The following is a 24,615-nucleotide window of genomic DNA, read 5'->3' on the forward strand; positions in this document are numbered from 1 at the left end:
AAAAAAAACCTTGAATTTCAGGAAGGCTAGTAACGTCCAAATTGGTCCCTGGACCTCTCCCATTGACTTATACATGAACTCGGCAGGTTTTAGGTGGCAAATAGTCTAATTCAAGTTTTTAAAGGGCCAGAGTATGATAAATCTCAAAATTGAAATTTTAATAAAAACTCGAAATGAGTTTGGATAATTCACAATTCGAATTTGAGAGTTTTGACCATAAAAACATTGTAAGAAATTTGAATTTACAATTCAACCCTTAATAAATCTGCCCCCTAGTGGGTAGTGTACATATGATCGGAACTTGCAGTTAAAGCAAATATCTCAAAACCAGTTTTGTTTCTACTAAATCCACTTCTCAATGCAAATTCTCCTGTTTTTAAAACAAGCAAATGAAGGGGCATTGGGTGAAAGGCAGAATGACTTAATCCTATTGGTCAGGCACCAAATGCAAATCAACATGCAGTGATCAAGGCCAGGCAAGTAGTTTAGTGATGTGCGGGTCCAGAAATTCTTGACCCGCTCCCGACCCGCACCCGACCCTAACCTGCCCCCTACCCTATTGTGACATCACAAAAGGGGCAGGGCAGAGGCAGGCTTGAGTCTATAAATTTAGGGGCCGGAAACTGTAAGTGCTAGGTCGCGGGCGGGGAGAGCAGGAGAGGAGCTCGACCAGGACCTACCCGTGACCCGAAGATTTGGTGCAGGAGTCGGCCTGAACGTGCCTGACCCGCGGGCCGGCCTGCACATCACTAACACAGTGGCATACAACTGCGGGAAGGTGGTACTTACGAAAAAGCGAAGGCCACTAGAGCGCCACAGACGACGATAAAATCTAAAAAGTTCCAGAGATCCCGGAAGTAGGCTCCCTGATGTAGAATGATGCCCAGGTCAATCATCTGAGAAAAGAGAAGAGAAATAGTTCAGAGATGTAATCCTTGATTTTTTTTTCATTAAAGGAGAAGGAAAGGCTAAAATTAAATAAGCTGTATCAGAAAGGTCTATATAAATACACCAGTAAACCCTCAAAGGAGTAATGCAGGATATGGTATGGCCCATCCTCCCTCCCCAATAACCTGTCCTCTGTAATTATGCCACTGGCTACAGCCACTAGCCGCCTTTAGATTCATACCTTGATAACCATCTCAAAAGTGAAGACTCCAGTAAAGACATAGTCAAAATAACGCAAGACCTGGAAAAAAAGAAAAAACGTGGCATGAATGATACAGTATGTAGAACAGGGTTCTTACCCAAAAAATGGTTCGCCATGTCATTAAGGTTGGGTCACCAATTCACTTTAATGACATCCAACAGACAAATTACTTCTAAATCACATTTTGGCCCATGAAGCAGATCTTCATCAGGGTCCAGTCCCCAAAAGACTGATGCAAAAAGTGGACAGGAGCAAAGTGTTATGGGAAGAGAATTTGAAAAGAGCAAACAATGAGTTCACACATCTACTGTATAAAATGCTTAAAGGACTTGTTCAGTGTAAAAATAAATAGGCTGTGAAAAATAAAAAATGTTTCTAATATAGTTAATTAGCCAAAAATGTAATGTATAAAGGCTGGAGTGACTGGATGTGTAACATAATAGCCAGAACACTACTTCCTGCTTTTCAGCTCTCTTGGTTTACACTGATTGGTTACCAGGCAGTAACCAATCATTGACTTGAGGGGGGGCACATGGGTCATAACTGTTGCATTTGAATCTGAGCTGAATGCTGAGGATCAATTGCAAATTCACTGAACAGTTATGTCCCATGTGGCCCCCCTTATAGTCACTGACTAACTCAGAGTTAGAGAGCTGAAAAGCAGGAAGTAGTGTTCTGGCTATTATGTTACACATCCTGTCACTCCAGCCTTTATACATTACATTTTTGGCTAACTAATTATATTAATTACATTTTCTGCTTTGCACAGCCTATCTATTTACCCGGTTTTTATATTTACACTCAACTGTTCCTTTAAGCACTCTAGTTATCCGTGCATATGCAGTACATTTGTACCTAAAACAAGTATATACTGTATGTGTCTTTATTTTTTATATACACACCTGCTATATATAAGATATATATCTGTCTCTGTATATACAATATACACATTTCCTCTCCTCCCATCTCCCCCTGGGACCAATGTTCCCATTATTTCAATCAGCAGCCCCTTCCCTCCCTCCTTCTCCTCTCCATTCACTCTCCCCCTTTCCCCCGCGGGAGCTGTCCAGTACATATATATATATAGAGAGAGAGAGAGAGAGGAACTGCTAAGTAAGCAGTGGCAGCAGAGGGGCGGGTGTGATTAACGGGGCTGTCAGACCAGCACACCTTACCTTTACTTCCCAACATAGTCTCACAGTCTCTCTGCAGCCTGCGCTACGTAACCCCTTCCCACTCCACTAAAACAGATATACTGACTTAAATTAATTGGGCTTTTTTTTTTTTGTTAGCATCTCTTGTTATTTACTGCTAGGAATGAAGCTTATCAAGTGACTCCTCTATGGGATATCCAGACATACATCAGGTTTAGGATATCTACACAACCAAGATGCACCAAGTTTTCATTTCTGTAGTATGTGGCTTTTGAGCTGGATTTATCCTGATGATAAAATGTATTGTGAAATGGAAATAAGTAACGGGTTTTATCATTTTATTGTTAAATAAAAACATGGCTAGTCCTTCAGGTGATTCACCAGAGCTGCCCTCTCCCTACTATACCTGCTATCCCACAGTCACACTCCCTTCCCAGAGACTATTATCCACTGTTACTATAGACACCATCTCTCCCTACTATACCTGCTATCCCACAGTCACACTCCCTTCCCAGAGACTATTATCCACTGTTACTATAGGCACCATCTCTCCCTACTATACCTGCTATCCCACAGTCACACTCCCTTCCCAGAGACTATTATCCACTGTTACTATAGACACCATCTCTCCCTACTATACCTGCTATCCCACAGTCACTCTCCCTTCCCAGAGACTATTATCCACTGTTACTATAGACACCATCTCTCCCTACTATACCTGCTATCCTACAGTCACACTCCCTTCCCAGAGACTATTATCCACTGTTACTATAGGCACCATCTCTCCCTACTATACCTGCTATCCCACAGTCACACTCCCTTCCCAGAGACTAGTATCCACTGTTACTATAGACACCATCTCTCCCTACTATACCTGCTATCCCACAGTCACACTCCCTTCCCAGAGACTATTATCCACTGTTACTATAGACACCATCTCTCCCTACTATACCTGCTATCCCACAGTCACACTCCCTTCCCAGAGACTATTATCCACTGTTACTATAGACACCATCTCTCCCTACTATACCTGCTATCCCACAGTCACACTCCCTTCCCAGAGACTATTATCCACTGTTACTATAGGCACCATCTCTCCCTACTATACCTGCTATCCCACAGTCACACTCCCTTCCCAGAGACTATTATCCCACTGTTACTATAGGCACCATCTCTCCCTACTATACCTGCTATCCCACAGTCACACTCCCTTCCCAGAGACCATTATCCACTGTTACTATAGGCACCATCTCTCCCTACTATACCTGCTATCCCACAGTCACACTCCCTTCCCAGAGACTATTATCCCACTGTTACTATAGGCACCATCTCTCCCTACTATACCTGCTATCCCACATCACACTCCTTCCCAGAGACTATTATCCACTGTTATAAGGCACCATCTCTCCCTACTATACCTGCTATCCCACATCCTTCCCTTCCCAGAACTATACCACTTTACTATAGACACCATCTCTCCTCTTACCGCTATCCCACTCACACTCCCTCCAAACTATACCCACGTACTATAGCACCATCTTCCCTACTATACCTGCTATCCCACATCACACTCCTTCCCAGAACTATTATCCACTTTACTATAGACACCATCTCTTCCTACTATACCTGCTATCCCACATCACACTCCCTTCCAGAGACTATCATCCCACTTTACTATAGGCACCATCTCTCCCTACTATACTGCTATCCACAGTCACACTCCCTTCCCAGAGACTAGTATCCACTGTTACTATAGACACCATCTCTCCCTACTATACCTGCTATCCTACAGTCACACTCCCTTCCCAAGACTATTATCCACTTTACTATAGACACTCATCCTCCCACTATACCTGCTATCCCACTCACACTCCCTTCCAAACTATTACCCACGTTACCTATAGACACCATCTTCCCTACTATACCTGCTATCCCACAGTCACACCCCTTCCCAGAGACTATTATCCACTGTTACTATAGGTACCATCTCTTGCTACTATACCTGCTATCCCACAGTCCACTCCCTTCCGCAAGACTATTATCCACTGTTACTATAGCCCCATCTTCCCTACATACCTGCTATCCCACAGTCACACTCCTTCCCAAGACTATTATCCACGTTACTATAGGCACCATCTCTCCCTACTATACCTGCTATCCCACATCACACTCCCTTCCCAGAGACTATTATCCACTGTTACTATAGCACCATCTCTCCCTACTATACCTGCTATCCCACAGTCACACTCCCTTCCCAGAGACTAGTATCCACTGTTACTATAACCCATCTCTCCCTACTATACCTCTATCCTACAGTCACACTCCCTTCCAGAGACTATTATCCAGTTACTATAGACCACCATCTCTCCCTACTATACCTGCTATCCCACAGTCACCTCCTTCCAGAGACTATTATCCACTTTACTATAGGCACCATCTCTCCCTACTATACCTCTACCCACAGTCACACTCCCTCCCAGAGACTATTATCCCACTGTTACTATAGGCACCATCTCTCCCTACTATACCTGCTATCCCACAGTCACACTCCCTTCCCAGAGACTAGTATCCACTGTTACTATAGGCACCATTTCTCCCTACTATACCTGCTATCCCACAGTCACACTCCCTTCCCAGAGACTATTATCCACTGTTACTATAGACACCATCTCTCCCTACTATACCTGCTATCCCACAGTCACACTCCCTTCCCAGAGACTATTATCCCACTGTTACTATAGGCACCATCTCTCCCTACTATACTTGCTATCCCACAGTCACACTCCCTTCCCAGAGACTATTACCCACTGTTACTATAGACACCATCTCTCCCTACTATACCTGCTATCCCACACTCACACTCCCTTCCCAGAGACTATTATCCACTGTTACTATAGGCACCATCTCTCCCTACTATACCTGCTATCCCACAGTCACACTCCCTTCCCAGAGACTATTATCCACTGTTACTATAGGCCCCATCTCTCCCTACTATACCTGCTATCCCACAGTCACACTCCCTTCCCAGAGACTATTATCCACTGTTACTATAGACACCATCTCGCCCTACTATACCTGCTATCCCACAGTCACACTCCCTTCCCAGAGACTATTATCCACTGTTACTATAGGTACCATCTCTCCCTACTATAACTGCTATCCCACAGTCACACTCCCTTCCCAGAGACTATTACCCACTGTTACTATAGACACCATCTCTCCCTACTATACCTGCTATCCCACAGTCACACTCCCTTCCCAGAGACTATTATCCACTGTTACTATAGACACCATCTCGCCCTACTATACCTGCTATCCCACAGTCACACTCCCTTCCCAGAGACTATTATCCACTGTTACTATAGGTACCATCTCTCCCTACTATACCTGCTATCCCACAGTCACACTCCCTTCCCAGAGACTATTACCCACTGTTACTATAGACACCATCTCTCCCTACTATACCTGCTATCCCACAGTCACATCCCTTCCCAGAGACTATTATCCACTGTTACTATAGGCACCATCTCTCCCTACTATACCTGCTATCCCACAGTCACACTCCCTTCCCAGAGACTATTATCCACTGTTACTATAGACACCATCTCTCCCTACTATACCTGCTATCCCACAGTCACACTCCCTTCCCAGAGACTATTATCCACTGTTACTATAGGCCCCATCTCTCCCTACTATACCTGCTATCCACAGTCACACTCCCTTCCCAGAGACTATTATCCACTGTTACTATAGGCACCATCTCTCCCTACTATACCTGCTATCCCACAGTCACACTCCCTTCCCAGAGACTATTATCCACTGTTACTATAGGCACCATCTCTCCCTACTATACCTGCTATCCCACAGTCACACTCCCTTCCCAGAGACTATTATCCACTGTTACTATAGACACCATCTCGCCCTATCCCACAGTCACACTCCCTTCCCAGAGACTATTATCCACTGTTACTATAGGTACCATCTCTCCCTACTATAACTGCTATCCCACAGTCACACTCCCTTCCCAGAGACTATTACCCACTGTTACTATAGACACCATCTCTCCCTACTATACCTGCTATCCACAGTCACACTCCCTTCCCAGAGACTATTATCCACTGTTACTATAGGTACCATCTCTCCCTACTATACCTGCTATCCCACAGTCACACTCCCTTCCCAGAGACTATTACCCACTGTTACTATAGACACCATCTCTCCCTACTATACCTGCTATCCCACAGTCACACTCCCTTCCCAGAGACTATTATCCACTGTTACTATAGGCCCATCTCTCCCTACTATACCTGCTATCCCACAGTCACACTCCCTTCCCAGAGACTATTATCCACTGTTACTATAGACACCATCTCACCCTACTATACCTGCTATCCCACAGTCACACTCCCTTCCCAGAGACTATTATCCACTGTTACTATAGACACCATCTCGCCCTATCCCACAGTCACACTCCCTTCCCAGAGACTATTATCCACTGTTACTATAGGTACCATCTCTCCCTATTATAACTGCTATCCCACAGTCACACTCCCTTCCCAAAGACTATTACCCACTGTTACTATAGACACCATCTCTCCCTACTATACCTGCTATCCCACAGTCACACTCCCTTACCAGAGACTATTATCCACTGTTACTATAGGTACCATCTCTCCCTACTATACCTGCTATCCCACAGTCACACTCCCTTCCCAGAGACTATTACCCACTGTTACTATAGACACCATCTCTCCCTACTATACCTGCTATCCCACAGTCACACTCCCTTCCCAGAGACTATTATCCACTGTTACTATAGGCCCCATCTCTCCCTACTATACCTGCTATCCCACAGTCACACTCCCTTCCCAGAGACTATTATCCACTGTTACTATAGACACCATCTCGCCCTACTATACCTGCTATCCCACAGTCACACTCCCTTCCCAGAGACTATTACCCACTGTTACTATAGGCCCCATCTCTCCCTACTATACCTGCTATCCCACAGTCACACTCCCTTCCCAGAGACTATTATCCACTGTTACTATAGGCACCATATCTCCCTACTATACCTGCTATCCCACAGTCACACTCCCTTCCCAGAGACTATTATCCCACTGTTACTATAGACACCATATCTCCCTACTATACCTGCTATCCCACAGTCACACTCCCTTCCCAGAGACTATTATCCACTGTTACTATAGACACCATCTCTCCCTACTATACCTGCTATCCCACAGTCACACTCCCTTCCCAGAGACTATTATCCACTGTTACTATAGACACCATCTCTCCCTACTATACCTGCTATCCCACAGTCACACTCCCTTCCCAGAGACTATTATCCACTGTTACTATAGGCCCCATCTCTCCCTACTATACCTGCTATCCCACAGTCACACTCCCTTCCCAGAGACTATTATCCACTGTTACTATAGGTACCATGTCTTGCTACTGTAACTGCAATCACGCAGAATTGTATTTATCAATGGGTGAGTGTTTATTTATTAGCCACCACAAATTACAATACAAACTACAGGATTTATGACAAGCAAATGGTGTGGTTGCCAGAACAGACAGTATTCGTGGCAGGATGATACTAGCAGTGTGATACACAGTGTGGGCTCCATGTGAATTAGGGCACATTGAAGTGGATGTAGGAACTCACGTTATTCCTGGGGGCATCTGGCTGCACTGGGTCTTCAGCGGCAAGGGCTATACTGCTCATTGCGATCACCATCAAGATGCACATTTCAAAGTATCGCAAGGTGACTATATAATGGCACAGACGCCGGAAACTGCAGAGGAAGAGAATAATAAGAAGTTGAAGAATTAAAATGACTGCAACGGATAAGTAGGGGGCCCCATAATACAGAACACTAGTACACTTTGAATTTAATTTTTTCTGGCCAAGGGGCCCTGCAGTGGTTATAGGGAATATGATCACTCACGGGTTAGTAGTCGACAAAATAAACATGGAGCTGTAGGGGGGCATCGGCTTAGGGCTCTTTTCTCCATCGTCATCATCTTCCTCTTCTTCTTTTTTCTCATCGTCTTTTTTAGGCAGCGGTGAGACTGCAACAATCTTATTGGCTGTGATGAGAGAACGAGATGAACTTTCAGCAAAGTGAGTTAGACAGTCAGGCAACAGCGATAATGACAGATATCAGGTCTCATTTGCCAAAAATGCGGCAAACAAATGATGATGATGACTGTTAACAACCACATAGATATATTCCATGCAGAATGGCTACTTAGAAGTTTATTTAGATAAACATGGCTGTACATAAACTATGCAGTCTGCAGCAAGAATCTAAATTAATTGCTTATTAACCCCGGTGCCTATTTTTAAAGGGATGAGATGGCACCTATAGATTAAAATCCTTGTAAGAAACCAGACCAATCAAATAAAATGTCATATATCAGAGAATATGCTGCATTGTTGCTTCTGCAGGTATTATTAATCTAGCTGCACATATATGGGGCACATCCCAAAGGCTACTGCATCAACTTTATATAGAAATATCAGTATAATAACAGGAATACAATCCAATGTTATAGACAAAATATCATGGCTTAAAGCAGTACTCCACCCAAATAATATACATACTGTATATACTGTACCTTCACTTAAAGATTTGCACTGATTAGTTATTAGTGATTAGTTGTTTATAAATGTAATAGCCAAAGGCAAAAGTTAATATTTGTGTTTAGGGAAGCCAGTGAAGAAGTACCAAATTGATTTAGTTTGTAATTTGCCTACATGCCTTAAAGATACGAATGAGTTATTGTTAAAATTGGATAAGGTTCATAATATATCCCCAGGTATTTGGCTCTGTAGTATCGACATACAGAGCCTTTTTACTTCAATACCCCAAGATGAGGGGATTAAATGTGTGGAGGATGCTCTCTTGGAAACTAATTTGTCTAACTCATATGTTTATTTCTTAATTGACTGCCTTGAAATTGTATTAAAAAAGAATTATTTCAAATTTGACGATCTTTTCTATTGGCAGAAACAAGGGACGTCGATGGGTTCAGCGGTCGCCCCATCCCTTGCAAATTTATTTGTATATGATTTGGAGAATAAATTATTTCTGAGAGAGCCATATTTGCAGTATATTAGATGCTACTATAGGTATGTGGATGACATACTGATCCTTTGGGATGGACCGTTAGAGGCATTTAATAATATGGTGGATACTGCAAATGAGGCCCACAATACAGTCAAATTTACCAGTGAGTCATCCAACCAAACTATTAGTTTTTTGGATGTACAAATTAAAATAGAAAATGGGGCCTATGTACAGATTTGTATCGGAAACCAATGGACCGAAATAATCTCCTCCACAGTAAGAGTTTCCATAACCCACGAACACTGGATGCGATCCCTAAGGGACAATTTATGAGAGCCAAGAAGATAGCATCCAGTGAAGTGGGTTATAAACATGCAAGTAGCGATCTGACAGAAAGGTTTCTGCAAAGGGGATACCCCAAAGGTAAACTTAAAGCAGTGGTAGAAGAGGTGAAAGGGATGGACCGTGCTGCTTTATTACAGCCCAAACAAAAGCAGGGTGAGACGGATAGATTAACCTTCGTAAGTACATACGACAAAAGGAGTAAGAAGGTAGAAAAGATAGTGAAACAATATTGGCCACTTCTGCAAACTGATGCTATCTTCGGAAAAGTTTTTTCGAATCCCCGCGGTTCTCGTATAAAAAGGGTAAGTCAATAAGAGACACATTATGTGCCATTTCAAGAGTGGATAATAGCAATACTGTGTTTAAAGGTACACCAAAAGTGGGCACATACCCGTGCATGAATTGCAACTGTTGCAATTCCATTATAAAAGGACCTTGTATAAATCATCCCATTACAGGTGAGGTAATCAAACTAAAGTCATACGCCACATGTAAAACCAGCCACGTAATTTATGCTCTGAAATGTCCCTGCGGGAAAATGTACGTAGGGAAGACAATAAGGTCTGTCAGTACTAGGATAAAAGAGCATAAAGGCAATATACGCAATTTTAAAAATGATACCTATACTGACACTCCTGTAGCCAGACATTTTGATACTGTAAAACATAATGTATGTCAGCTAAAGTGGATAGTGTTAGAGACAGTAGCAAAACCCAGTAGAGGAGGTGATCATAACTTGATACTATTGCAGAGGGAGGCCAGATGGATAAAGCGCTTGGATAGTGCTTATCCGAAAGGGTTAAATGAGCAGTGCAATTTATCATGTTTTCTTTAATAGTAATGGCTTGTCGTCCTTTGTTCCCAGGAATTATAACTAGATTCCAAGTTGTAATGACATGGAACTCCTGCTGCATTTACATATGGGTCCATTCAATCAGGAGTCTTTATATATATATATATATCGTTTATTTTTGAATTGGTAACTATAATATTGCAACCTTGTTGCTAAGAAAGATAATATATACATAGAAGCCAGTGATAGGAAATAATTACAGAATGTCTTAGAATAGCAACATACGTTGCGAGATTAGAAGGTACTGTTAAATTGATATAATAGAAGTGCTAAATTGATACAACATAAAGATTTCAAGTGAATTGGATAGGCTAATGGCAATTTCCTTGTTTTTACAGGTCTTTTACAGGTTAGGCGGATTGAGCAGTAACCTGGTTTTAACATTATGTTTCAGTGGGATTTCAACATGTATTATATGAAATAATGTGTGTCACTTTTAATAGCTAGATGAATTGGGTCACAATAAGTTTTTACAATATTTATTAGAGATCATATTTTGTAATTTTACACTTTGTGAGAGGCTTTTATAAATTTGTAAAATCTCTATTATGCACTTTAAGATGTATATCACTGATAGTTAATGAAAAAAGTTTTATCTATGATGAACTGTGTGTAGCCATATGGGAGTTATAATTGCACAATGCATTTTAAGATGTATATCACTAAATAGTTAATGAAAAAGTTTTATCTATGATGAACTGTGTGCAGCCATATGGGAGTTATAGTTGCACAATGCACTTTAAGATGTATATCACTAAATAGTTAATGAAAAAGTTTTATCCATGATGAACTGTGTGCAGCCATATGGGAGTTATAGTTGCACAATGCACTTTAAGATGTATAACACTAAAAAGTTAATGGAAAACTTTTACCCATACTGCACTGCTGGTAGTCACATGAGATTATAAATGATTGTTTTTGGTTGTTCCTTTTTACACTTGATAAAGGGCGTGGGCCCGAAACATGTTGTGTAACTCATTATCCCAATAAAGAACTTTGCAGACAAGTTGCTGCCCTGGATTTGTTCCACAACTACTGAATGCATTGAACTATTGGGTATTACACACAGAATACCTGTGGAAGAAGCCAACAAAGAAATTCGGTGAGCTTGCTCTGAATACTATATTTGCAAATTGATTTATAATACAGGTATGGGATCGGTAATCCGCAAACCCGTTGTCCAGAAAGTTGGCCGTCTCCCATAGACTCAATTTTATCCAAATAATTAAAATTTTTAAAAATGATTCCCTTTTTCTCTGTAGTAATAAAACAGTAGCTTGTACTTGATCCCATCTAACATAGAATGAATCCTTATTGGAATTAGAACCAGCCATCATTTAATGTTTACATGACTTTCTAGTAGATTTAAGATTCAAATTACGGAATGATCCCTTATCTAGACAAACTCCAGGTTCCAAGCATTCTGGATAACAGGTCCCATACCTGTACTTCAAAACACAACAATATAAATGCAGTGCCAGTTCCATGTATAATACATGCATAGCACATAACAGTATAAATAATATGGACATATATACAGGATATAAACAGTTCCTAGCCTGCCTATGGGCAGGATACACACAGCTCCAATTACTCCAAAACACATAGAAGGATAAATATATCAGTATAATACTCCTAGAACACATATACCCCTAGAAGACTTGGCAGGACAATTGCAGTGCCAATTCCATGTATAAACCCCAAGAACATATGGTAGGATAAATACAGTACTAGTTCTATGTATGATACACCAGAACACATAGCAGGACAAATACAGTGCCAATCCCATGTATAAAACCCAAGAACACTGCTAGTTCTATGTATAATACTCCAAGAATACGGCAGGATATATACAGTACCAATTCCATGGATAATACCCCAGAACACATAACAGGACAAATACAGTGCCAATTCCATGTATAATACCCCAGAACACACAGCAGGATAAATACAGAACTAATTCCATGTATAATACCCCAGAACACATGGCAGGATAAATACACTGCTAGTCCTATGTATAATATTCCAGAACACATGGCAGGATAAATACACTGCTAGTCCTATGTATAATATTCCAGAACACATGGCAGGATAAATACAGTGCTAGTTCTATGTATAATACCCCAGAACACATAACAGGACAAATACAGAACTAATTCCATGTATAATACCCCAGAACACATGGCAGGATAAATACACTGCTAGTCCTATGTATAATATTCCAGAACACATGGCAGGATAAATACAGTGCCAGTTCTATGTATAATATTCCAGAACACATGGCAGGATAAATACAGTGCTAGTTCTATGTATAATACTCCAAGAATACGGCAGGATATATACAGTGCAATTCCATGTATAAAACCCAAGAACACATGGCAGGATAAATACAGTTAGGAAGAGGATACAAAATGATGGTGAAGAAACTAGATAACTTTGCGGGGATTGTAGCCTAACCAGGCCCGGATTTGTGGGAAGGCCACCTAGGCCCGGGCCTAGGGTGGCAGGATTTTAGGGGGGCGGCATGCTGCCCAACTACACCCACATTGGTTCAAAAACACTGGAGATGCGCTGGAGATACAATCTCCATGAAAATTTGCACGAATAAAGGGGAGGGGACAGGGGCGACAAATTGCAGTGGGCCTAGGGGCGTCCGCTATGTAAATCCGGCCCTGACTAACATCTGGAAGTAGCAAGATTGTTCCTTTTAACACATCCATCTGTTTTTGGGTCAAAGTATTGGTACTGCCCATCCTAAGGCTAATGCCCATATAAATGCAGGAAAAAGTCACAACTGGCAGTAGTCTGAGGCTACGGTCATACCAGTCTAAATGTCGGACGGCAGATAAACACAGGCCATGATTCAGCCCCTATGCTCCAATATGCCCTGTGCCTGCAACCAGAGCCGCTGTACAGGCACACGGAGTGGATTTCAGCGCTAAAATCTGTGCGTATGCATTTTGGCGTAAAATTAAGCTGTGTGTGTGCCGACGCAGGGGCTCTGGTTGCAGGTGCAGGGGGTAGACTGATCCAAGTGTAGGGACTGAATCTCCGCCTGGTTTATCTGCAGGCCAAGGCTTTAGCCTTATAGGATAAGTAAACCTTAAAAATAAGTGAATATTAAATTGATGAGGGAGCTATTGTAAGCATTTTAGCTAGGGATGCACCGAATCCAGGATTCGGTTCAGGATTCGGCCTTTTTGAGCAGGATTCGGATTTGGCCGAATCCTTGTGCCTGGCCGAACCGAATCCGAATCCTAATTTGCATATGTAAATTAGGGGCGGTTAGGGAAATCACATGACGTTTCGTCACAAAAGAAGAATTTTTTCCACTTTTTCCTTTCCTGACACTAATTTGCATATGAAAATTAGGATTCGGATTTGGTTCAGTATTCGGCCGAATCTTTCACCAAGGATTCGGGGATTCAGCCGAATCCCAAATAGTGGATTCGATGCATCCCTAATTTTTGCAATGTACATTTATTCTTTATTAATTTTTAATTAAAGGATATTACTGTTAAAGGGGAACTCCGGCTTCCAAACCAAAATTTGATAAAGATAACATAGAAACCCCTAATAAACCCATCATCGTTATCGGTTTCTTCAAAAAGTATGATTAAATGCCATTTTCTATACTGAAATCCAGCTGTTTAACAGTTCTTCTCTTTCTGCATCATTTGAAATCTTGGCAGGGAAGGAGGGACTAAACACTGATGTTACAAATTGTAACAACTTCTCCACAGCTTACAGACAGCATGCAGGAACTACATAACCCACAATGCATTGCACTGTCATGTTTCTTTCCTTATTGAAATCACATGTGCAGGGAATTGTGGGGTTTGGAGGATGCAGGCTGAGGACAGATGGCTGTTGATACATAGTAACAGTAGTCAGACAGCTCAGCAAAGTAGTCAGACAGATGAGCAGGGGGCTAGGCTTAGGGAACTGTTCCAAACCATTAAAAATCATGAAAAGTCTGCATATTTTTCAATTGATGTATATTGCAAAGTTGCTTGAAATTGTGTTTACTTTTCAATTTTGCAGAGTTCCCCTTTAACATCAATGAATTTTGTTACAACAGCGCCACCTGCTGGTCATTTTCCCACCAGTCTGACCACCAAGTAGTCAAGGAAGTTGTCAGGAGAAAGAAAGAGGCTGCTCTGATGTTCTTCTGCTTAAGAAAAAATAAGAAACATTTCTGAAATCTTTCCTAAGCAGAAGAACATCAGAGCAGCCTCTTTCTTTCTCCTGACAACTTCCTTGACTACTTGGTGGTCAGACTGGTGGGAAAATGACCAGCAGGTGGCGCTGTTGTAACAAAATTAATTTATATTAACAGTTCATTTATCCCTTAATATCTTAATTAAAAAGAAATAAATAATGAACGTACATTGCAAAAGTTCTTAGAATAGTGCCCTCATCAATTTTACATTCACTTATTGTTAAGGTTTACTTATCCTTTAATGTAGAACTAGGGAGGTAGGTAATAAACTTACTTCTGCACATCCAACTAGTCTATAACCTGGATACATGCTGCAGACTGTGCTAGTGTCTATGTAGACCTGCATAATGAATCTAAATTCATTGATAATTAGAATTAGACAGGGGCAACTAATCTCTCCGAACTGCTGGAGGGATGGAACTCGGATCGATTCGTTATCCGAAGTCGCCGCGACTTCGGAAAACGAAGTGCTAGCCGGTGGGAAGGCAGGGGAAGGCTGGGCGACTAATCTCCCTGAATCTGACCGTGTGTCTCTGCCCTTAAAGAGGGTGAGTAATGTCACACAGAGCAATTCACACACTTTATTATTGACGTGTGTTTTAATGTGCTTTCACCCTGCTGGAAGCAGATCCCAGGGGTTAAGTTCTTCATACATGGTTAATTTTTGCAAATACATTAGCTCCTACTCACAAGGACTGAACTAATTAACTTGTGTTCCAGTGACTGACTCCTGCTCCCGTCAGTCCTCCGATATAATCACGCTGCTAATGGAGAACTTATTAATAAGGCCCTATACATTTAAATCAGTCTGGCTGAGAGGAGAACATGGGGAATTGCAACAATCGTACAACAATATTGCTCTGACATTGACTAACCAGGCACTTCAAGGGGAATTTCACCCAAAATATACATTGTGCCTAATAAAAGCCAAAGTAACGGTAAACAACTTGCCAGTGTACATTCATTCCAAATTGTCAGTGATTTGCAAGCCATTTGTACATGTACTTGCTACTGAATGCAAGATTTTTCGAGATTTATTATACCCCAATGCTGCAAAAAGCCTGAATCCGAAAATCTGCCATCTCACACCTGTTGAGGTGCCTGGAGAGTAGGGATTCACCAAATCCACTATTTGGGATTAGGCCGAATACCGAACCGAATCCGAATTTGCATATGCAAATTAGGGGCAGGAAAGGAAAAAGTGGAAAAAATTCTTCTTTTCTGAAAAGAAGTCACGCGATTTCCCTACTCGTCCCGAATTTACATATGCAAATTAGGATACGGATTTGGTTTGGTCAGGCACAAGGATTCAGCCAAATCCGAATCCTGCTGAAAAAGGCAGAATCCTGGCCGAATCCCGAACCAAATCCTAGATTCGGTGAATCCATACTGGAGAGACACCTATTCCAAATTGAAGTTATCGGGGCCTTCGGTGGGTTTCGACTGAAAATACAAATTTTTTATTGGCCAAAAACTCGAAAAAAATAGAGAGATTCAGGATAGAAACCCGAAGAATTAGAGATATTTGGGTTTCCGTTCGATTGTACTGAGTTTTTCCGCAATCTGATTACTTTATTACTGAACAATGTCAAATTGAGCATTGCAGTTTGGTCGTGGTTGTTTTTTTAATAAAATATGAGATACATTTAGATTTTAGTAAATAACCGTTGGGAAGCAGAGGAAACAGCTGATAGATTCCATCACACTTTTCAATATAAACCAGTGATTATTGGACTAACCAGTTCAAGCCATCTCTGCAGTTCCAAACTTTGGTCAGGGTCCGGATTTGCTCTTACCAAGGTTACAGATATACGAAATGGAGATGTATCAGCCATTGCAAACCAAATCTTACCATGACAGGGCAGGTAGGAAAGCAAACAGACAATCTGACGAAATTGAACCCTAATTATCCTTCATGCTTAGGCCCCTTCTGTTGCAAAAATGTGCCCAGCCCTACAGTTTTGGAAACACTGACCTAGACTAAAGTAATCCATTGGTTGAACAATAACTGTGTTTTAGGCAAACTCTTGACTACAAGACCTGGGTCATGGAATCCAGACAGTTAAATTAGACAGACAAGTGGAAGAAGAGCATGGAGGGGAGTCATCAACTGTAATTGGTAGGCTCCACACAGGGAAGAAGGTCATAGGCAGAACTGCAGGTCCATATGTAGACAGGTTAAGATGCAGAAATCATAACAGCTTGTGATGAGGGCCAAAAAGGATTAAGTGGAGCAGTGATTGAGGCTTTGACACAGGTCAATACTGAGGCTGCTTGTGTTTCTCAATCAGGACAATATGGCCAGTGGATGGAAAAAGACCAATGACCTGGACCATTTGGTGGGTCAAGTGAATTGGAAGAAGGAACTGTTGATTGCAATTCACATGTGAAACTATCTTTGTTTTGGTTCCTAAAACCTTTGGGAGTTAAAGGAGAAGTAAAGTCTAAAATAGAATAGAATAGGAGTGTGGTCTGGGCTGCTTAGGGATCATCATCAATTATCAAAACAGCACAAGTCAAATAATATCTGCCAGAAGCCGAAACAACAAGACTGATTAATAATCAGAATATACAGACTGCACTGGCTCCTGTGTTGTCATGTAATCTAATGTGGATTTTATAGTTTTTGTATTGTTTAATACAAACTTTCTCCAACTCTGCAGAACCAGTGGCTGTAGTAAAATAATCCTCCAAATAGAATCCCAGTTTATCTGTTTAAATTTGGCGCCATGGTCTTTGAACCTGCAGCTGGAGTTGGAAACAGTAAAGGGGATGTAAAGGCAAAAATAAAATCCAATACAAATCTCTACACAGTCGCCGACTGCTCTACAGAAAAACAAACAAAGCTGCTTGAGTTCTGCATGGCTGAGAAGTAAGGTGGGGGCTCCCCCTGCTGTTCATAAGTATGATTGTTTCCCTGCAGAGCAGTTAGGGGCCGTCTGACAATTCCTATCCACAGCAGTAAAGGAAGGGAGAATTTTACTGAATACAGTCAGATTTCTTATAAAAACACTACACATTTTTTAATTAAAGTATTTTGGAGATAGGTTTCTTTTTCATTAATGAAAGTAAAAATGGGATTTTATTTTTTTGACTTTACATGTCCTTTAAAGAACATTCACCTGTATCACTTGCTTACAAAACTGCCTCCATACTTTCCACACCTAAGATGGCCGTCAGAGGTAGTAGATTTCCAAGTCAACAGTGCATAGCCCCCTATCTTCTAGTGAACAACTGTCCTGTACAGTGAGAGAGGGAATAATGTCTGAATTTATAAGACACTGATGATCAATGGCTGGATATTATAATTTTGTTAAATAACAGTGATTAATGGGATATCATCAGTCCCTGTCACCAATATATTTCTTTTGCATTTGTTGCTGGTCACATTGTGGCAACTTCATTCACAACAACCTTTTTTTGGGGTGGTCTCTCTACGCTTATCCTTGGGGTTTATAAACATAGGGTTGAGTTTTTTTGAATTCCAGAATATTTTAATACTCCAGGACCTGGATTCATGTAAAATACAATATTTTATTTCCATGTTGACTCTCTTGATGGTGCTGCTACAAGTCATCTTCTTATCTAAATATTTCCAGGATCTTTGGTTTAAAAACCCAGGACTAATGACTCACACTAGTAGTGCCGGATTCGCTGGGCGGGCGCCCCTAGGCCGTGTGCTCCGCGCGGTCCTAGTGCCCACCCACACTACCACCCGCAAAAGCGCCAGCGTGCGAGCGCCGGTGCACTGGGGAGCAAAAATGTGCCGCCCTAGGCCCGGGCCTATGTGGCCTCGCCACAAAGCCGAACAATATCCAAGTCTTCTGCCGATATCGGTCAGCCCGTCTCCCACCATACACATGCCAAATATCGAACGGAAAATAGTTTCATATGATTTTATCAGTGCGTTTATGGCCACCTTTACAATGGCCGATGTTTGGGTGCCTTCAAAGGCCAGCTCGATCGGCAAGCCAACCGATATACAAGTCTTCTGCCGATATTGGTCGGCCCGGTTTGTACAATATTATCTGTGCGTCTATGACCATTAGATTGAAAATCTTCTAGAAGACATAGGGGTCAAGTCAGACAGCAATGTATTGTTGTATATCACTCTGATTACTATTAAATAGTTAGGGTGTCTGGAGGATTGAACTGTCTCTCTGCTGTTTACATTTGTGTCTTTCTGTATCATACTGGGGTTTATGTCCCTTTCTCTTTTGTTTGAGACTTTGTATAACTCTGATTTGCTCTGACAGTGTGTCTGGTTGAGACAAGCTGATAGATGAACACAAAGCAATTCCGTTTTACTCTCTCCTTAAGGGCAGGGGCACACAAAGCTACTGGGGGAGATTATTTGCCCAGCGACAAATCGCTTCTTCTTCGGGCGACTAATCTCCCCGAACTGCCTCCCCACCAGCTAGAATCTAAAGGTAAGATTGAAAGTCAGGTATGGCCAGATTTAAGAATTATATATAAGTGATGAAAGAATTCATTTTCATTACATTACATTTTGATTGTTTTTTTCAAAATTACATTACATTTTGATAGTTTTGCCTGTTTTTTTAAAGCGGAACCAATAAAGACTATTACCGTATATACTCGAGTATAAGCCGTCCCGAGTATAAGCCGAGGTACCTAATTTTACCTCCAAAAACTGGGAAAGCTTATTGACTCGAGTATAAGCCTAGGGTGAGAAATGCAGCAGCTTCTGGTAAGTTTCAATCAAAAAATTGAGGGTTTCTGCTCCCATTGGAGGTGTCGGCTTCTCATTTTTGGATGCGGGCGACCATTCTTGGACGCCGGCGAATATTCTTGGAGACTTTTCTTGGACGCCGGCGACTATTCTTGGATGCCAGCGACTATTCTTAGGCACCGGCGACTATTCTTAGACCCCGGCGACCGTTTTTGCGCTTGACCCGAGTATAAGCCAAGTTAGAGTTTTTCAGCATATTTTGGGGGCTGAAAAACTCGGCTTATACTTGAGTATATACGGCATTTTATTTTACTTCACTTGACGTATGTGCTGCTGTCCAAACTTTGAGGGGAGTCTATTTCTATAACCTTATTATGACATAACGTTTGAGCGGAGTCCATTTCTATAATCTTATTATGACATAATGGGGGGTTTAGAATAAAGAACATTTGGGTTCTTTTCTTCCCTCACATGACCATAGTATCCCTTATCATTCCCAGCACATTGGCCATTATAGGTAAGAGAGTGGTAGATGACATTAGAAGTGTAACAAAAAATTTGGGTACAAAATCAAGAGAAACGGAACATTCTGTAACTATGCCAGGCTCTGGGATAGGTGTATCAGATATAAATGTGAGAAGTGTCTTCTTGTAGGACCCCTACAGGATGGTAGGAGGACTATATATTCCTTGGCTTTGTGGTTGGGGCTAATTATGGTTCATATACTGTATAATGGTGCCATCCAAGCTGCTAATTCTGTGCCATTAATATTATTGAAGGTTTCCCCATTGATTATGGTCCACAGCAGGTATAGGCAAATAGATGGCATATATATATATATATATATATATATATATGTTGATTTTGGGAGTTGCACTTCACCAAGCTCTAGGGGGGCTGCCATTTGACCATTGCTCTTCTGGAATGAGATTAATGAAAACCTGCAGTATTTCTGGTTGCACTGCGGTTCCTTACCTTCCCCCAGTCAGCTGCCTGGTTATGGAACGTAGAGCAAGTTCTACCTTCCCAAGAGATGTGCAACTCTGCCGGGAGCGACTCTCTCCACTCGCCTGCACTAGTGATTATTGGACAGCAGAATTAATGTAGCTCAGTGCAATGGGACACTTGCAACAAAGACTGCAACACTATACCCGGCAAACACAAACTGTGGCCATCCAGCCAACATCCAACTACAACTGTATATCAAGATGGCCAAGAATTAGCCAACATTCAGCTACTGCTGTTGTGATATTTTATGACCAATGGAATCCATTTGGCCCAAGGGGACCCTCTGCCCAACATGCAGCTACCATCTTTGATTAAGTAAGAAACACCCTAAAGAAAAGGCTGGAGTGGGGGCAAATAGAGTACAGAAATAGAGAGGAGAAGATACTATATTTGTAAAACCAAAAAAGAAGTTAAATGGTCAAAAAAACGAAAACATTAGGTAATGACGTCTCCTCAATCTATAGGAATGAGGATAAATTAGACACAAGGTATAAAAATATAGAGCTGGGGGGGTATATGCTAGAGAAATATTGTGAATATTATGACTTTTAATATGGGAGGCTGTCATTGCTTTGACAGAATCAGAGCTTGGTGGGTAACCAAATTATTTTAAATCCTAATTCACCAGATTTTTAATCTGTCATAAAGTGTAGAGCACAACCTGCACCTTTAACCACTAGGGGCATTAGTGTGTTCCTATTTGAAAGTGTAGGCATATGCATGTAGTGAGTAAAGAGATTAAAGATGAACAAACACTGACGGACCTAGAAGTTACTGAAATCAACAGGTCATGGGTCAGATACTGTGTGATTTGGTCATCCACATGGTGCCAACTAGCATGGTTGCTGGGGCTGGATAAATTAGGAGTAAAATTTAGACAATGTGAGCTCCAATACCTCTAACTTTCTCATTTGCCCATGGCCCATGCTAGACAGGGCATTGGTGTCCAATCTTGTATGGAACTTAAGTATACAGAGGATACGTAGTCATGGGGCAGCCATTCAAGCACAGGATACACAGTAGATAACAGATAAGTACTACTATAGTTTATATAAACAAGCTGCTGTGTAGCCATGGGGGCAGCCATTCAAGCACAGGATACACAGTAGATAACAGATAAGTACTACTATAGTTTATATAAACAAGCTGCTGTGTAACCATAGTAGTACTTATCTGTTATCTTCTGTGTCTCCTGTGCTTGAATGGCTGCCCCCATGGCTACACAGCAGCTTGTTTATATAAACTATAGTAGTACTTATCTGTTATCTACTGTATATCATGTGCTTGAATGGCTGCCCCCATGGCTACACAGCAGCTTGTTTATATAAACTATAGTAGTACTCATCTGTTATCTACTCTGTCTCCTGTGCTTGAATGGTTTCCCCCACGGCTACACAGCAGCTTGTTTATATAAACTATAGTAGTGCTTATCTGTTATCTACTGTGTATCCTGTGCTTGAATGGCTGCCCCCATGGCTACACAGCAGCTTGTTTATATAAACTATAGTAGTACTTATCTGTTATCTACTGTGTATCCTGTGCTTGAATGGCTGCCCCCATGGCTACACAACAGCTTATTTATATAAACTATAGTAGTACTTATCTGTTATCTACTGGGTATCCTGTGCTTGAATGGCTGCCCCCATGGCTACACAGCAGCTTGTTTATATAAACTATAGTAGTACTTATCTGTTATCTACTGTGTATCCTGTGCTTGAATGGCTGCCCCCATGGCTACACAACAGCTTATTTGTATAAACTATAGTAGAGTTTCTGAAACAAACAAAGTGGTGTTACTGTTCCTTTAAGAGCTTCCAGTAGTCGACAATAAATAAACAAACTCTATACAGTCAAAAACATTACCTTGCCCAACAGCGTTCTCCACGGGTGGGGAAAACGGGGGTGGGATGTCGACAGTTGTGTGTTCTGTGGTTTTCGTCCCTTTGGCAGTCTCTGTGGGGTTGCTAACGGTGTGGCTGGGGTCAGGAGCAGAAGGAGGAGGCCCTGAATTGGTTGGGTGAGGCATCCGTCTGGGTGTGGCATTTCCAGTGGGCACACTGTTGTTGTTGGCACAGTTGGTGTGGTTACCAATTTTGGCTGGGCTGTGATTTAGACCACCCACACCACCACCTGCGGGGGGTTCACTGGTCACAAGTTTGGTGTTACGAATGTTATCCATGTTCTCGGGCTGCTGGTTCTGGTTCTCCTGCCGGGAACGGTCTTGAATAGGTCTCGTCGTGGAAAGATTTGGGCCCCCAGAGCCTGGGGTTGGGGCTGTAGTTTCCCTGTAGTAGCAATAGAGGGGGTAAGAGGAAAATGAGGCATTAATACCCAAATGATAACTAACTGATGTTTCAGAGTGACTTTCATTTCAGTGAATAAAAGACGCATTCTCCTCACCCACAAAACACTATGGGGCAAATTCACTAAAGGGCGAATTTTCTCCAGCGAACGCTCTGCCACACTTCGCCAGACGTATATTTGTAACCACTACGCTAATTCACTGAAATGCAAAGTTGCGTCTCAGCAGCCCAACACTTGCGAGGTTTCACTAGCGTTAATTCTTAAACGCGAGCACTTCTTTCGCTAGCGTTAAATTCTGCCTAGTGAAACTTCTTTAGTACTATTACGGTTAGGTCAATTTGAATAGGGCGGGTACATACAGGTCATATATACGTCTTTATTAGAGATGTTGGTGCAAATGCTTGAAGTGGCCACTTATTATTAGAAATGTCCAAGGAAGCAAAATAAAGACAAAAGAGATCCTCTTATGCCTTAGTCATGAGCCCACCCTAAAACTAATGTGGCATGTCCCTCAAATGGTTGGAAAAAATGTTAACACAAAAATCTTTAATAGTTAGGACAAACGACAGCGTTTGTTAAGAACTTTTATGACTTTCCGGCATACAGGATATGATGTCACTGACATAAGACTGAGGAGGATGTTGCTTCATCTTATCAATGCGCCAGGTCTAAGGGGGCGAAGGAAACTCTGGGGAAAGAGGTAACGTTCTGTAAAATTTGCACTTAAGTGAATTTGCGGAGTAACAATTGTTCGCCTTAGCGAAAATTCCCTGCCAATAGGAAGCGAAACTGTGCGAGCGACGGTGTCTTTCGCTAGCGATTTGTCCTCTAGGCCTGTTAGTAAATTGCTGATGTCCCTGCGGATGTGATTTCTGGCGAATTGTCGCTAGCGACGGTCACTTCGCCTTTAGTAAATCTGCCCCTATGTCTATCATTCTTTTCATAGAAAATAATATCTCTATGAAATCCCTCTTCCAACAATTAGTTAATGAAGTAATTATCCATGGACTAACATTTAATTAGGGTTGAGGCTAGTGATGGGCGAATTTATTCGCCAGGCGTGAATTCGCACCGAATTTGCGCGATTCGCTGCCAGCGAATAAATTCGCGAAACACCTGCGAAAATTAGCGGCAAAAAGTCAAAAACGGGCGCCGGTGTCAAAAACTGCGCCGCTGCCAAAAACGGGCACCGCCGTCAAAAGCTAGACGCTGGCGCCGTTTCGCGCAAATTCGCCCATCACTAGTTGAGGCTTAACTGAGGCCCAATTAATCAACTCCAGGCAGTCTGCAGAGCAAAGACAAACTCCCCATACTGCTCCATCTTTGGAAATGCTACAGAATAGAACATAATGGCACTTCATTCCAACATACCATCTTCTGCAGGTGCATTGCCCCATGCACAATCGCCCAGCTAAAAGGGGACATTCCTGTAGCCCTTCTTCTACAACTAATTTACCTCCTGTCTTTCTTTTTAGTCTTTCTGTTGCCATATTATAGGGGAACTATCGCAAAAATGAAAATTGAATATAACCTTCATACTGAAATAAGAAACTTTCTAAATACAATGAATTAAAAATGTTGTACCGTTTCTGAAATAATTAAGTTTATGTTCACTATCCCTCTGTCTGTCCATTTGCATATCTTGCCCATGATGCCTTATGGGATTAAAAAATTCCCATTTTTGGTATTTAGGGAGTGCTATTTGTATGGCATGAGACAAGTAAATATCTTCTGATTTCAGAAGGCTTCACTTTGCATATTCCTCTCTCAGCATCTGTTTCTCTTCATTCTCTTTTCATGCAGC

General features: G+C 41.8%; 1 protein-coding gene and 1 long non-coding RNA gene across 10 annotated transcripts in view; one reads left to right on the forward strand and one right to left on the reverse strand.

Moving 5' to 3' along the window:
• LOC108710372 (voltage-dependent P/Q-type calcium channel subunit alpha-1A) overlaps window positions 1–24,615 on the reverse strand; it is a 172,918-nt gene that overhangs the window by 82,858 nt on the left and 65,445 nt on the right. For all 9 annotated transcript variants that reach the window (XM_041587298.1, XM_041587299.1, XM_041587295.1 and 6 more), the window contains exons 19-23: window positions 22,371–22,792; window positions 8,262–8,403; window positions 7,979–8,108; window positions 1,130–1,189; window positions 790–896 (exon numbers count right to left, since the gene is read on the reverse strand). In XM_041587298.1, the coding sequence (XP_041443232.1) occupies window positions 790–896; window positions 1,130–1,189; window positions 7,979–8,108; window positions 8,262–8,403; window positions 22,371–22,792 (861 nt within the window). The remainder of the gene's footprint in view (window positions 1–789; window positions 897–1,129; window positions 1,190–7,978; window positions 8,109–8,261; window positions 8,404–22,370; window positions 22,793–24,615) is intronic.
• Window positions 9,612–11,066, forward strand: LOC121401644. Its single transcript, XR_005966415.1, has 2 exons — window positions 9,612–10,655; window positions 10,923–11,066. It is a non-coding gene; the product is annotated as an uncharacterized LOC121401644 (long non-coding RNA).

The sequence above is a fragment of the Xenopus laevis genome, chromosome 3L (genome assembly GCF_017654675.1).
Source record: "Xenopus laevis strain J_2021 chromosome 3L, Xenopus_laevis_v10.1, whole genome shotgun sequence".
Classification (NCBI taxonomy): Eukaryota; Metazoa; Chordata; class Amphibia; order Anura; family Pipidae; genus Xenopus; species Xenopus laevis.